Source organism: Carcharodon carcharias, chromosome 10, assembly GCF_017639515.1.
Source record: "Carcharodon carcharias isolate sCarCar2 chromosome 10, sCarCar2.pri, whole genome shotgun sequence".
Lineage (NCBI taxonomy): Eukaryota > Metazoa > Chordata > Chondrichthyes > Lamniformes > Lamnidae > Carcharodon > Carcharodon carcharias.
Window position 1 is genome coordinate 124,158,508 of NC_054476.1, and position 16,798 is coordinate 124,175,305.

The window sequence follows — 16,798 nt, forward strand, 5'->3', positions numbered from 1 at the left end:
AACCTGAGTGCCACATGAGTGTAGTCAATTGCACTCTGCACCTCCTGCACCTATGGGAATCCCGAGATCAGGGCAAATCCAACGGCCCTTGCATCCTGGCTGTCCAGGTCCCGGGTGAAATGCACAAAGTCGTGTGCCATGGAGAAGATGGCATCCGTGACTTCATAGATGCATTTGTGGGTGGCGGCTTGTGCAAACCCACAGAGGTCACCTGTGGGGCTCTGAAAAGAGGCACTAGTGTAGAAATTGAGCACCGCGGTCACTTTCACAGCCATTGGCCGTGGATGCCTCCATGTCCCCTTGGCCCAAGTCCTGCAGTAAGCGGCAGATGTGAGCCACCAGGTCCCTAGACATGCGCAGTTGTTGGTGACACTGGTCCTCGGTTATCTGCAGGAATGGCAGGCGGCCTCTATAGACCCTGGGTGTTGCTAGGCACTGACCAGCCACGGCTCGCTGTCACTCCTGGGCAGCATATGCGGGAACCTCTGCTGCCCCTTCTTCATGAGGTTGCTGCTCCTGCCTTTGTGCAGCCAGGTGCCCCAGTCACTTTTTCCTCGGTCTTCTACAGTCTCTGTAGGCCATCAGGGATACAGCTAGGTCACCAGGATCCATGATCCTGACGTGGTCCTCCTGCAGCATGAAAGGGAGAGAGACATGGTTGGTATGGGTGTACTTAGCACCTCTCCTGTGTGACGGCCCTTTAACGCTTCCCGGAGAGTGCTGGTCACCCCACAGATGGCCAGAGATGAGTGCACTGTGGGGGACACTGGTCCAAAGCAGGAGGCTGAAATTGCAAGGTGCTGTGAGTGCCTCCAGCAGTAACTGCTACATGACCAGCATTGGCTCCACAGTCCAGTAAAGTGGTCGCAGACTCATAGTCTGTGCCGGGGCGGGTGGTGGAGGTGGGGTAAGGTTTGGAAGGCTTGGTGGCCCTTTTTAACCTCTGCGTTGCTTGCATGGGCAGGCTGTCTAGAAGCCCGACCCCAATCATATCACTGTGGCTGCGCCTGAACTGTCTCAGTTGTAGAGGAATAGTCAGTTTATACAGGTGTCCTTACTGCGTGGCCGCTTCCCTCACCCACCCTGCACCACACCTGGATGTCTTGTGCGCGGGATCCAACTCCAGGGCAGCAGTGGCCCCCCACCCCCCAACCTCCACCACTGACAACAGCCACCCCCAAGGCTGGACAGCAGTTGCCCCAGGACAGCCCCCACCAACAACAGTCACCTCCGTGGTAGGGCAGCACTTCACCCCGGCCTCTTGGCGTCCCTGAAGCCTGCAAAGCAATAGTCGACCCTGATGAGCTCTGCAGAACGATGCTGTTCACTCACCTCCAGTTCCCCCATCGTGAAGGCCGCCCAGTGCACGTCGCCTGTGTGCTGTTGTGAATCACATCGACGTGCTTTCCCGCCGACGTGGACGGATGATCCATCCGGGGTGCAAGAGCTTGGCGGGATGGCCTTTTAATGATATGCTAATGTATTACAATGGGCTCCCCGATGACCGTTGATGGGAAATCGGCGCGCCGTTGGTGGGCTAAACGGATGATCACGACCTGCCTTCCCGTCATTGTGAAACCGATTGCGCCTTATCGTCCATGCATGCCACCTATCACGCCCACTGCTGGTGGGCACGGAAAATTCCCTCTCATATCTAATTACATTAAATGACTCTGTATCTCAGACCTTGAACTCTGTGGTAGTTAGCATGTTTCAAGAAGCTTATTTGAATATATCTGCCATTTCTTCAGCGAGCTGAAACAATATTCCGAACGTCAATTTGAAAATGAATTTCAACAGTACTGCTAATGTCATTAAGTATGAAATCACAGAAAAGTTAATCAGGTAGGATGTAAAACAGGCTTCCATCCAAACTGACCCATTCGGTAGATTGGATTAAAATTGGAACTTGTATTTCTTAATTACCATAGCCAGCCATTTAAATAATTCTTGTAATTGAATAGAATGGCTTCACTCCCTCCTCAGAAGCCCATTGATTTGTTGCAAAAACTCTGAGTGATGAATCTCCACCTATGGACATCAGTGCTTTCAATATGTGACCATAGGCCAGGACTTTACCGTCAGCGAGCGGGGTGTGGGGTCCGCTTGCTGAATCATAAAATGACGCATGGTGACGTTGGGCAGAACTCCCGACGTCACCGTGCCTCATTTAAATTTTCAGGAAGGCGGGGGCTCAGCAAAATCAGCTGTGTGCCTGCCAACCTGTCAATGGCCAATTGAGGCCATTGACAGAGTCATTAAACTAATTCACTAAGGTTGGCGGGCAGGCCAGGTGCCCTGGTGGGAATTAGAAAAAGCATGAAACCTCATCCAACGGCGGGATGAGGTTTCATGTACGTTTTTAAAAATTTAATTAAAGTTTTTAAAAAAATTATGGACATGTCCCAAAACTCATGTGACAGCGTCACATGAGGGGACATGTCAGGAATTTATTTTTTCTATTTTTAATATTTTTGACATTAGAGGCGATCTCCCAGAGGCAGCACTTAGCCTCAGGGAGATGAGTGTGCTCTTTCGCGCGCATGCGTGAAAGAGCACATTCTCCGGTTTAGGGAATCCCTTCCCGCCTGCACAGGGAGCGCACAACGCTTCCGTGCGGACATCATGCTGGGTGGGCCTTAATTGGCGCAGCGGGGTCCGCTTCTCCGGCAGGGATTGGCTCCCCGTCCGCCAGAGATTGGATCGGGCCCGCCCACCCAACAGGCAGAAAATTCTGCCCTACATTACTCATATTACTTGCATGCATATGTGGAGACTGCTCAGTAGAACATCACTGTGACCTATATTTCTTGGGTCCAAGGTAAACAATATCTCTGGATTAAACTTGTCAAAAACATTAAGGATCCTCAATACAGCCACTGAAATCCTTCTCGGTCTCCTCTTCTCTGATGCAAAGAGGCAGACTCTATAGTCCCTCCTTACAACTTATGTGTCGGATGCCAGCTGTTAAATGGTAGCTTTTGCTGCACCGTTATGGTCCCATGACCCTTTTGTCAATATATAGCACACACTGCCCCAGATATGGATGATCAAGTCTCAGCATCACACCTTATGATTTGCGTTCTGTCCAATTCACCATGCAACCCAATATCCTATCAGCCTTACTTATCATAACGATGCAGATAGTTTCAAGTATTGTCTCCCAATATCCTCAAGTCCTTCTCTTATGTTGTAAACTAACATCGTTTAGTTTATAGACCCAGAGTTCAATCTTTCCTAGTCTTACTTGTTTGTGCTGTCAACAATGAATTAAATTTTCCACTTTTAAATTGGTGGTAATTATGGTTTTATGTAATGTGTAGTATACCATTAAGAAGGATGTTATAAATGAAGATCACATGATCTTGCATAACCAATAGAGGAGTAGCGCGGGCAACCTCTGTAGTCAGTAGTCTATAGCTAGTAGTCAGAAGTATGGAGATAGGGTTTGATGTGAAAGCACGCAAGTGTAGCTGCTGAGTACCTTTGTAAATAAACAGAATGTGCTCCACGTAAGGTGCAGGGACGCTGAATAAATTTAAGGAGGAGATAGACAGATGTGTGCTGATCAATTCTGTCTACAGAACCAACTCGGTCATCCCACAACAAGTGTGCAACTAGGATCCATAAGTCCCAACAAACTGGTGACTAGGATCCAACAAACTGGCAACGAGGAAAAAGCAAGGAAAAAAACGAGGTTAAAGCAAAGATACAATAAACTGATGTCGAGAATAAAAAAATTAATGGAAGAAATCAAGAGAAACTAAATCGGGCTGTACCTCGCACGGTAATCATGAATAGAATTTCTGTTCCAAAACTTCAAAGCAATCCCCTCACAGAATGCTGCAATTCAGAAGAATTGATCCTTTTAATCTAGCCATGGATGATTGGTCTCATTATGTTGAACGCCTCGTGTTCTTTTTCCAAACGAACAACATTATGGGGAAGAGAAGAGACAAGCGATCTCTTACCTGCATGTGCGAATAAAGTCTATGGCTTGATTCGAAGTTTGATGGCACCCAGTGCCCCAGATTCGAAAAGTTTAGACGAATTGGTGGACTTCGTGAAGAGTCATTACCAGCCAAAGCCCTCGGTAACAATGCAATGGTTCAAGTTTTACTCAAGGAATAGAGCCTCGGGGGAGACAGTTGTTTGTTATGTGGCAAGTTTGAAACAGTTAACAGAACAATGTGCATTCGGCACATCTTTAAATGACATGCTCAGAGACCATTTAGTATGCGGTTTGAATGAAGACATGATTCAGAAGAGATTACTATCCAAAACAAATTTGGATTTTAAGAAGGCGCTAGCTAGAGATCACACTGGCCATGGAAATCGCATTGAGGGATTCAAAAGTCATACAGGGAACGCAAAATGGTGCCGTTCTCCACGTTGGGTGGGAAGCCCAGCCGAAAAGGGTGCGAAAAGGCAAGACTCTGCTGAGAAGCGGGAAACAGCCACCATTAGCAGAAAAATAAAAAGAATTGACTTAGCAGTGAAAACAAGGAATAATTGCAACATAAGAACATAAGAACTAGCAGGAGTAGGCAATTCAGCCACTTGAGTCTGCCCCGCCATTCATTACGATCATGGCTGATCTCATTTTGGCTTCAACTCCAATTTCCCCCCTCTCCCCATAACCTTTCAACCCATTACTAATTAAAAATCTGTCTATCTCCTCCTTAAATTTATTCAGCGTCCCGGCATCCACTGCACTCTGAGGTAGTGAATTCCACAGATTCATGACCTTTTGAGAAAAGTAATTCCTCCTCATCTCTGATTTAAATCTACCACCCCTTAGCCTAAAACTATGGCATCTCGTTCTTGAATGCCCCACAAGGGGAAACATCCACTTAACGTCTACTTTGTCTATCCCCTTTAGCATCTTATATACCGCAATTAGATCTCCTCTCATCCTTCTAAACTCTAGTGAGTATAGGCCTAAACTGCTCAATCTCTCCTCATAAGACAAGCCACACATCTCTGGAATCAATCTAGTGAACCTCCTCTGAACTGCCTCCAGTGCAACTTCACCCTTCCTCAAGTCTCACCTGGAGTAGTTGCAACAACACTTCCCTATTTTTACACTCTATTCCTTTAGCAATAAATGTCAAAATTCCATTTGCCTTCCTTATTACCTGCTGTACCTGCATACTAGCTTTCAGCGATTCATGCACGAGGACACCCAGATCCCTCTGCACTGAAGTATTCTGAAGTTTCTCTCCATTTAAATAATAAGTTGCCTTTTTATTCTTCCGACCAAAATGGTTAACCTCACATTTATCCACATTAAACTCCATCTGCCAAATTTTGGCCCATTCATCTAACCTGTCCATATCCATTTGTAAATTTCTTATTTCTTCACTGCAACTTACTTTCCCACCTATTTTGGTGTCATCTGCAAACTTAGATTTAGTATCTTCTATCCCTCAATCCAAGTCATTAATATAGATTGTAAATAGTTGGGCCCCAAGGATTGAACCCCTGTGGCACCCGACTAGTAACAGCTTGCCATCCAGAAAAAGACCCATTTATCCCGACTCTCTGCTTTCTGTTGGTTAGCCAATGCTCTATCCAAGCTAATGTATTACCCCTACCTCCTTGTGATCTTATCTTGTGTATTAATCTTTTGTGCAGCACCTTATCAAAGACCTTCTGGAAATCCAGATATACTACATCTACAGGATCCCCATTATCCACTTTGCTTGTCACATCTTCAACAGAGGTGGAAACAAGTAACCTTATAATGATTGGCAGTTTAAAAAAAATTGAATGTTTTTATTGTCTTCAAAATGGGCACATAATGAGACAGTGTAAGGAAAGGATCAGGCAGACTTTCAGACAAAATAAAAACCCAGTGAAATCTACCGTGTAGAAGAGCCTGAAACAAAAAATTCAGACATTTTCCGTTATTTAATCTGAAGGTAGGAAAGACAGAACCAATACATGTAACAGTGAAGGTAAATGGCAGACCTATTAGAATGGAAGTGGATATAGGAGCTTCCAATACAGTAACTTGTGAACACACCTTAAAATATCTGAATTATGGTGAACATAAATTAAATTTGGAAGAAACTGATGCCAACTTAAAAACTTACACAGGTGAAGGCATCCTAGCCAAAGGCATCAGCAGTGTAACTGTCCATTATGGAAGTCGATTGGTAAAACTACCCTTGATGGTGGTAGCAGACGAGGGGCCACTCCTCCTGGGATGAAACTGGCTAAAGAAGATGAAGTTAAAATGGGCTGAAATCGTCCAGCTGAGACCAAGTGGGTTACCAGAGCTACTACAAGAATATGCTTCAGTCTTCAAGGAAGATCCAGGGGCTGCAAGCAAAAATTCATATGGACCCAGAGGAACCCCCACCCCCCACCAACCCAATTCGTGAAGGCAAGACACCAAACTGGACCGATTAGAGAAACTGGGAGTTATACAACCTTGTGCAGCTCTCAGAATGGACAGCATCATTAGTCCCCATCCTTAAACCTGTCCAAAGCATTTGAATTTGTGGAGACTACAAACTGACAGTTAATAAAGTGACTAAGCTGGACAGCCACCCCATACTAAGCTGGCAGGTGGACCCACCTACATAAAGCTTGATATGAGTCAAGCTTATCAACAATTAAAGGTAGGAAAGGCTCCTGGGAATTTGTCACAATTAATACCCACAAAGGGTTTGTACCAATATACTTGTTTGTCTTTTAGCGTCTCCTCAGCTTGCACCATATTCCAGGGAACAATAGAAAGTTTACTGCAAGTTATAGTTTATTTAGATGATGTTCTGGTGACAGGACTCACTGACAAGGAGCATTTGGCAAACTTAGAAGAAGTCTTAAAACGTTTCTTGCAGCCTGGAGTGCATTTAATAAAAAGAAATGTGCACTTTTCAAGTGAGGGAGGTAATCTATTTGAGTCACAGGGTAGATTCACAGGGACTCCACCTGGTTGAGGAAAAAGTGAGAGCCATAAGAGAGGCATCTGCGCCAAAGAATGCCTCCCAGCTCAAATCATTCTTAGGAATGATCAATTATTATGGGTGCTTCTTACCCAATTTGACTATAGAACTGGCCCCCCTGCATTATCTACTCAAGAAGAATCAATGTTGGTCTTGGCAGGCACCACAGAAAGAAACTTTCACAAGGCGAAATAATTGTTCCATTCATCCAACCTATTAGTAAATTATGACCAGAGGAAAGAATTGGTGTTGACATGTGATGCATCTCCTTACAGAGTGGGAGCAGTGCTCTCCCATGGAATGACAACAGCATGGAACGGCCTATACGATATGTATCAAGAATCCTCACAGCGGAAAAGGGATACTCAGATAGAAAAAGAAGGCCTGTTAATCATATTTGGCATTAAGAAATTTCACCAGTATGTACACTGCCATCATTTTACTACCATTTCAGACCACAGGCCATTGCTAGGATTGTTAAGCGAGGGCAAGGTTATACCACCCTAGCGTCAGCAAGAATACAAAAATGGACGTTGACCCTGGCAGCATATGAGTATACTTTCATCCATAGGCCTGGAAATCAAATTGCAAACGCCAATGCACTTAGCTGTTTGCCCTTACCAGAAAATGATGAGGATGTCCCAGTTCCTCAAGAACTCGTTTTATTGTTAAATTTCTTAGATTCATCACCGGTATGTGCTAGACAAATCAGAGACTGAACAAGTCGAGACCCAGTCTTACCTAAAGTACAAGAACAAGTGCTTCATGGTTGGTCACAAGAGCATGTATCTGACGAATCCAAAAGGAAAAAAGCCATTGGTAATTGAACTACATAGTGCACTTCCAGGAATTTCCTGAATGAAGACCATAGCACGCAGCTATCTATGGTGGCCTGAAATGGATGGAAAAATAAAGAGCTTAGTGAGGAATTGTGTACAGTGTCAGCAATTGCAAAAGTTACCTTCAACAGCTCCATTACACACTTATGAGTGGCCAAGAAGGCCATGGGTATGATTACACATTGACTATGTGGGACCTTCCATGGGAACATTGTTTCTGCTCATTGTTGATGCCCACTGAAAATGGATGGACATATACGAGGTGAAGTCACCAACATTTTCTGCAACAATTGAGGTACATCAAAGTTTTGTCATTCACAGACTACCAGAAGTGGTCATATCTGATAACAGCACAGCACTAATGAGTGCTGAGTTTCAACGGTTTATCAGCCTCAATGGTATCACTCATGTAAAAATTTCACCGTGCCACCCTTCTTCAAATGGACTGACTGAAAGAACGGTTCAAATGTTCAGGTCAGGCATGAAGAAGTTAACCGGAGATTCCTTAGCAACCAAGCTAGCATTCTTTATTTTCCATTATAAGACCACCCCTCCCACAACAACAGGTGTCACACCTGTGGAATTATTGATGAAACACCATGTCAGGATGAGATTAAGCTTAATTGTGCCGCATTTAGCGGGGAAGGTGGAAAAAAATCAGGGAAGTCAGAAAACTAGACACGACTGGCATAGGAAATTTGCCGTGGGGGAGTCAGTATACGTGAAGAACTTTGGAGAAGGTGAAATAAGTGCAGTGACTGGACCGCTACGTGAAGGTAGAAGGCCGAGTCATACAGAGACATGTGGATCATCAAAGGAAGAGAGAAACAAATCACCAAGAAGTGATTCCACCAGAGCTCACAGCTGGGTCAACATTTCTTGTTGAGGGAACTCAACCTACTAAAGATGTGTCTGATGTATCTGTTGTACCTGCAAAAGTTGAGGAAACAGATTTTCAGGCGTCCGGCGAAGAACCTGAAGTACAAACACTCCAGAAAAGGAGGTTCCTGGCAAAGCATCTGAAGTTGTAGAGCTGAGACGTTCTACATGCATAAGGAAACCTCAAGAAAGACTGAATTTGTAAATTACTTATGTGTAACCAATTTGCTATTTTGAGAAAATTGTACCTGTAAATGTAAAATGTGTTTCCGAGTAAAGTGGGAGAGATGTGGTAATTATGGTTTTATGTAACATGTAGTATATCTTTAGAAGGATGTTAGAAAGGAAGATCACATGATCTTATGTAACCAATAGAGGAGTAGCATGGGCAATCTCTGTAGTCAGTAGCCTGCAGCTAGTAGTCAGAAGTATGGAGATAGGGTTTGAAGAGAAAGCACACAAGTGTAGCTGCTGAGTACCTTGTAAATAAACAGAATGTGTTCCACCTAAGAAGTGCTTGCTGATCAACTCTGTCTACAGAACCAACTCGGCCGTCCCACAACAAGTGTGCAACTAGAATCCATAAGTCCCAACAAACTGGTAACTAGGATCCAACAAAGTCCAACTTTCCAATCTGTTTAGGTCACTCTGCATCTGATCAACTTGCCCTTGATTGATGGTTTTACCCATATACCCACTTTACAAGCATTGGTTCATGGCTTGAATGCAAGACCTTAGCACTGATCCTTAGATCTCCATTAGCCACTTTCTGTCGCTCCAAGATAGCTTCATTTTAACCATTCTGTCTCCTTATTCCAACCAGTCGTCAATCCAATTCACCAACTACCCATCTGTTTTGAACCTTTCTGAGCGATGGTCCAATCTCTCTACAGTAATGTATCAAAAATCTCGCGGAATTTAAGCAGTGTCCATGAACTCTTCATCCAAAATCTCATACTTTCTCAAAAAGCTTTGTCAGCATTAACTTCTACCCAGAATACCTTACTGACTTGCTCTGATGATTTCATGCATCTCTAGGTGTTTCACTACAACGTTCTTCAGGAAATCTTCTAACTTTAAGACAGATATCAGGCTGCACTTTCTAGGGCAGTCTTTCTCCCCTTTGTCAAAGAATAATACACCTCTTGCTCTTTTTCAGGACTCCTGCCATGATTGGATGCTCATTTGTGGTGAATAGATTGTTTTTTGGTGAAATTGGCCTGTTGGATCCTGGAATGGATGTTTATGGCGGAGAAAACATTGAACTGGGGATTAAGGTTAGTCAATATCATCTTTAGAAATTGCTGATAATGGACTGTTAAGATGGTTGATTTTTTTCCTTGTAGCCTGTAATCTGACTTGGATTTACTTAACTGAAAAGCTTCCTGTCCATTGAAAAGGATGAATTAGCGCTATACCTATCACCTTCTATGAAATCTCATCTTGCTGTTGAAATTCATAAGGCACCAGTGGCCTATTGGTTTACAATTCAGAATGCCACACCACAGAAACAGGCCATATGGTCCATCAAGTCACTACTGGTTTTTCTCTCTAAGTGCTATCTAGTCTAAAACACTAATGCAACTCTCCTGCTCACTTCCCATAGACTTTAATATTCCTCTTTTTCAGCAACTAGCAAATTCTCTTTTAGAATAATTTATAGACTTTGCTTGAACAATGGTTCATGACAAAGAATTCTACCATTCTAACCACTCTGTTTAAAGAGCTTTTCTTATAACTATAGTTATATGAAATTAGTTATATAGTTGTAACTAATCCCTTAATAATTTTTTGTGACTGTTTAAAAGTTTCATTACTCTCTTACGAAACAATTAAGCAACCTAACACTATTTACTTCATCATAATCTTTCATAATTTTGAAGAATCTACTAGACCACTCCTGCCTCTTCTGATCCAGTGAACAAAGACCTTGCTTTTCAAATCTCTCTTCTTAATTTAACCCCTCATACTCTGAATGTAGATTACTCCATTTGTATTGCTTTAACATCCTTCTTATAATGGAGTGCCTAAAACTATACATAGTACTCCAACTGTGGCCTAACTTGTAAGTGCAATTTCAACAATAGCTCACTTCATTTATTTGTGCATTCTATGCCTCCAAATGCAAAATCAAAAGGAAAGAAATTTACCCACATAGTGCCAAGTGGACTTACCTCCGTTACCCAGGGGCAGGCAGCACTGTGGGCTGCATTCTGCACTGTCAGTGTTGCGTTTTTCAATGATGCCAATGAAGAAGGCAATGCAAGCCACGCTGATAGCATCCCTGCCTGTCTCGGGGAATCGATGTAAGTCTGCATAGGCACTACATGAACAAATATATCCCCAAAGACTCCATTTGGGCAGCCTTTCTTTGCTACTTCCATTGCCACCTTTAATGACTGAGGTAGCTGCCTCTCCTGCTCTATTTTAAATTTTGCCATTTAATGTACCTGTCCCCTCCCTATTCTTACTTTCAAAATGTATTCCTTAATAATGTATAAACATACAGAAAAACAATAGATCACAAAATATTTATAACCTGAAAATGTTTAGATTATTTTTTTCTCTTCTTATGGTATCATCTTATTTTATATTGATGTCACGCCTTCAGCTGTGCAATAGGTTTCATCTAAAAATATATATTTGTGAGCCCTCTGCCCTGTATTTGTAAAGCTACTTTTGGGGGAAAGTTTAAGCTAACCCTCAAAAATTATTTAGCTTCATAATCCATTAATCTTTTCCCCATGTTTTGGAATGATTGCACCTATTTCACCCTGGTCTGCAGAGTGCTGCAGTACTTCGGTTGCTGTGAGGTAAATTCTGACCAATTTCATTGGTAAATGGATTAATTAATCAATCTAAGACTTTCTTACACCAATGGGCAGTCAGCCCTTTACACATTCCAGGTGATAGCACTGAGAAATTTACTTTTGGCAACACCAATGGATGAATTCTTATTGCCTTCATATGGACATTCTCTGCTAGTTTAAGTGATAACCTGGTATTATAAATTGATTAACACCTTCACTAAAATATTGGATCATAAAATGGAATTGAAAAATGTCCCTTAATATTGCCAACCTGCATTCCTGGTTTATAATGAGCAGCCCGGAGTATGAGTAGAATAGTTTTAGTAATTGTTAATTTTACAGTAAGTAGTCTTAAAATATACCCACCGGAGTAAATGCTGTAATAATACAAAGATTGTGATAATAATATAAGCCATATACTTCTTGTGGAATGTGTGTTCTTTTAACTTTTTATATTTATTCTTTCATGGGATGTGGGCATAGCTGGCAAGGTCATCATTTGTTGCCCATTCCTAATTGCTCTTGAAGTGAGAGGCTTGCCAGCCCAATTGAAAGGTTATTTAACAGTCAACCACATTAGTGGGTATGGAATTACGTGTAGGCCAAACCAGGTAAGGGACAGCAGATTTCCTTCCCTAAAGGACATTAGTGAACCTGATGGGTTTTAATGCCAACCGTTGATAGTTTCAGGATCACCATTACTGAGATTCAATTCCAGATCTTTTTTATTAATTGAACTTAAATTCAGATTTGCATTCACACCCCCAGAACATTAACCTGGGCCATTGGGTTACTAGCCCAGTGACATTACCACTGCACCACCATCTACCTGTTGACTGGAGGTCACCAGTAACGGTTATTGGCTTAGTACAAAGAGGAGAAGTGTCAATTTTCTCTTAACTCTCAATTCGCTTTATTCACATCGTTAGATCATCTACATGTAACATACATCTGGTTAAATATAGACATGCAGTTTACAGCAGGTTATACAGTTTCATACCCAAAACTAGGATCTAAACGCATACCCACTAGGTTTCTCTGACACTCCTTGAGTGGTCACAGAATATAAAAGCTAATACCCGAAAAGGAGAGCTGCGCTGGCCAGGCGTTCCGTTCTCTCTCTCCTTCAACGTCGTCTCTACGTTGCTGACGTAGGTTCTTCCGATTCTGCGATGGTTGGTCTCCTGAGATCTTGCTGGCACCACGCCCAAGATTCTCCACTCTTATACTGAATCTTATCTTTTCAAGCTGTGCTGTCTCTCTCCCGTTGGTTTAGGCTTGCTTGCCTAGTCTGTGGCATCTTCGCATTGGCTCTGTTCCAAGGACTTAGGTAGCATTACCTCATTACTCCTTTCCTAAATAAGGACTTGTGTCTTATCACATTCCCTTTGTTTTTCAAGAAACTCAGCTTCTTCAAACCGGTTCCAATCAACTCAGGCCAGTGACTGGACTCAGGTTACTTCAGGTCAAAAGTTGCTTTTGCCTGTGTCAGCAGTTCAGCTGCAGCCCCTGGCCAACATACCCTTATCTTTAACTCTAAGGCTAAGCAACACGCCCGGTATGACTCATTGTAATCCATCAACATTTGAATCTTCTCTGAGACAGGCTTCAATGACCTTAAAAAAATTACTCCTCATAGAATGTTGCTGACTATTGTTTAATTAAAGAAGAATGATCCTACAATTGGCGAGGGGTTAGTGCTTATCATCCTTACGACAGATGACTAACAAAACACGATTCTAATCATAAGTCCTTGAAGAATTGTGGGTTTGATGATACAGCTAAGCAAGGAGACATGCACGTTTTGGATGTGAATGGATTTCAAACTTTCATTGTTCTTCCCTGGGTGTTTTTCAGATTCTCTCCCTCAGCTGCAATTTCTATATGTAACAGATGACTATAGGCAGCAAGTGACTTGAAATTACAAAGTCACATGGTAAACCAAAGATAGTTTGCTTTATGATGACTGGCTGTCAGTGCCTGCAAGTATAAATTGTGAGTTTTCACTGCTGTTCAGATGTTGGGATAAAATAAATCAACGCAAACCATTTCTTATTAATGGATCATTTTGCGCAATCAGAATTCATTAATCAGAGCCTGCAGTATTCCTTGAAAGAACAGTGCTTAATATCTGTGCAGTAATTTGCTCATTAAAACATCAAGGACAGAATTTTACATTTGACGTGTGGGCGTGCACCCGACATGCTGGAACGTAAAATGATGCGCGATAACGTCGGGCGTGTGTCCCGATATCGTTGTGAACTTGCGCGATATTTCATTCAGTGCACACGCACTGGGGTCGGCTGTGCGCCTGCCGATAATTTAAAGGCCTATTAAGGCTATTAAGTAGGTAATTATGTTGAACTTTACGCTACCCCTCCAACAGCATGGTTGGCGGGCAGGCAAAAAGGCCAAGCGGCCTTTACGTTTTTTAGGAAACCTCATCCACAAGTGGGATGAGGTTTCCTAAAGCTAATACTACTTAAATAAAATCGTTATTTTCAAAATAAAAACATGTCTCACCCATCTCATGTAACACAGTTAAATGAGATGGGACATGTTTCATTAAGGTTTTCATATCTATTTATTTTCTTAAAAAGCACTGCAATCTCCCTGAGGCAACTCCGTGTCTCAGGGAGATTGAAGTACTCTTTTGCATGCATGCGCAGACTGTGCACTAGGCCCAGCTCTCCCTCCTGCCCCTGCCCGCACAGGCAACGCTCAGCACGGCTGCCCACGATCCAAGCTGGGCAGGCCTTAATTGGTCCGCCCGTGTGAAATCACGGTGCAGAGCCGATCGCGAGTGGCGGCCAGATCCGCAACCGTCCCCACCCACTCCCACCCAGCCCACCCGACCAATGTAAATTCCTGGCCCAAAGCACATTGATGTTGGGCAAAACACAGCATCTATCCATATCCCAGGCTCTTTAATGATGCTTGAATAAGACATCAGTTTTATTATTGATTTTATTCTGTTAAAGTGGACTAAGTGCTCAGCAAATTTGACTGATCGCTGCAGTAAGCAGTCACTATCTGGACTGTGAAGCTTCATTATCCAGAATGTTTTGGATAGATATGCAATTCAGAAACTGGGGACCAGATTTTGGTTACCGAAGGGGGTAGCTCGAGCCAGGAACTCTCCCGACTTGCCTGACCCAACACGGTAAAAAGTACCCAGATACACACAGGTTTTTCTCTGGGGAGGTGGGTAAGGGATAGAATCGAGCCTGCCAACCTTAGAAGCAGAGGGCCAGTGGCCATAAATGTAGATGAGTACTGAGAAGGCTGGTTAGAAAGCTCACCTCAACAGTTGTGTTAGAAGTTTTTAGGTCCTCTAGCCCTTGCCCCCCTCACACCCCCTCACCTACCTGCAGCCCCCCACATCCCTTATGTTCCCTTAGCCCTTATACTTTCATGCCAACTCAATGTTAACACATACCCAAGCACCCCATGGCCCCTTTACATTCCATATCAATTCAATGCCAAATCATGACCCCAAGTCATCCTCCATAACCCCTTATGCTCTTCATGCCAACTTAATGCCAACTCATGGCCCCCAACCACTCACAACATGTGCCCTTATATTCTCCATGCAACTAAATTCCAACTCATACCCCTTCCATGCTGATTCATCCAGCATGCACTATGTGTATAGCCACTGAGCTATACAGTAACAATGGAATGTGTGGAACTAGTAAGAGATAAAAACACCCGTTCACAAATTTTCTTTTGAAAATAAACTTTTCTTCCTATAACCCTATTGAAGCAACGATCAGACAGACCATTAAAATATCAATAGTAGGGGCTTCAAGCAATTCACACCTCTTGATCATGTCCAAATAAACATTGAGCCATTGATAAAAGAGAACACAGAAAGAATAACTTATTATAACCACTTAAAGTTGTCAATCAAGCAAAGTGAACAATTTACTTCAGTTTTCAAAACAGAACCCCTTGCTGAGCTAATGCTTTTATTGGTCTGGGTTCACAGTCAAACAGGCAAAATCCCAGAATTGAGTCCTGACCACCGCTTTTAAATAGCCCCGGAGTCATTTTGATTCTGGGTACTGTTGATTGACATTAATGGATTGTTAGGCAGCAGATATTTAGTTTACAGTTTGATTCTGAGGAATCAGCTTGGCTCAACAGTTGCACTAGCACCTTTGGGTCAGAAGGTTGTGTGTCTAAGGTTCGCTCCAGGGCTAGGCCGGCACTTAAGTTCAGTATTGTGGGGGTGTTTAGGCGGCGTCTTTTACATGATATTTTAGGTCAGAGACATGCCTGCCTACTGATGTGGACATAAGCGATCCCATAGCACTATTTGAAGCAGACAAATGTATTAGGGTGCTTGGAGCATGTAACATGTAGAATGGATAAAGTGGATAGCAGATGGAGTATAATGTGGGAAAATTTGAGGTTATCCATTTTGGCAAGAGGATCAGAAGAGCAGAATATTATTTAAACGGAAAGCCAAGGCAGAATGCTGTGGTGCACAGAGATCTGGTTGCTCTCATTCATGAATCACAAATAGTTACAATTGCAGGTACAACAAGTGACTAGGAAGACAAATGAAATGTTAGCCTTTATTGCAAAGGGAAGGAGTATAAAGTAAGAAGGTCTTGCTCCAGCTGTACAGGGCATCTTGAGATCATAACTGGTGTCCTGTATACAGTTTTGGTCTCTTTATTTAAGGAGGGATATACTTGGATTGGAGCCAGTTCAGAGAATGTTCACTGGATTTTTCTTCTCAGAGGTTGTTAGTCTTATGAATTTTCTGCCACGGAGAGCAGTGGAGACTTGATTTGATATCATTGTTTTCTTTGTTGCTTGTGTACATACTTTGCTCAATGTTTAATATGTTGATACAAATCTTGAATCTCATTCCAGTACAAGCTCAGTGTTTGTACCATTAACATTGGTGTAGATTATTAAATGCAATTATGCAGGCATAAAGTGTGTTCATCCTTTCTCGAGTTTGTTGTGGGGTCATTAATAGAGAATTGGATCACATCAAAACTGAGGGGGTGGAAAAATATGCCACAACACATAAAGGGGAAAATCAAAAACACCTTTCTGTTTACGGATGGGTGATGAGAGAAGAGATCAGACTGTTTTAAATAAACCACCCTCCTGTCCGTAACACACCTGGAAGTACATAAATGCAAATTCATTTTATCTGAAGGTAGAAGCTGTACAGATGAGCAGACCTTTCTCATATAAGCGATGAGAGAGATTTTCAGCTTCGACTTGGCCTCCCTTGCAGCTGTATTGTGAGAACAAAGGATGCCTGGAAGGTCAGTGAGCCAAATTTCCA

General features: G+C 42.8%; 1 protein-coding gene across 1 annotated transcript in view; it reads left to right on the forward strand.

Moving 5' to 3' along the window:
- galnt17 (polypeptide N-acetylgalactosaminyltransferase 17) overlaps positions 1-16,798 on the forward strand; it is a 488,896-nt gene that overhangs the window by 297,433 nt on the left and 174,665 nt on the right. The window contains exon 6 of the mRNA XM_041197649.1: positions 9,834-9,951. Coding sequence (XP_041053583.1) covers positions 9,834-9,951 — 118 coding nt within the window. The remainder of the gene's footprint in view (positions 1-9,833; positions 9,952-16,798) is intronic.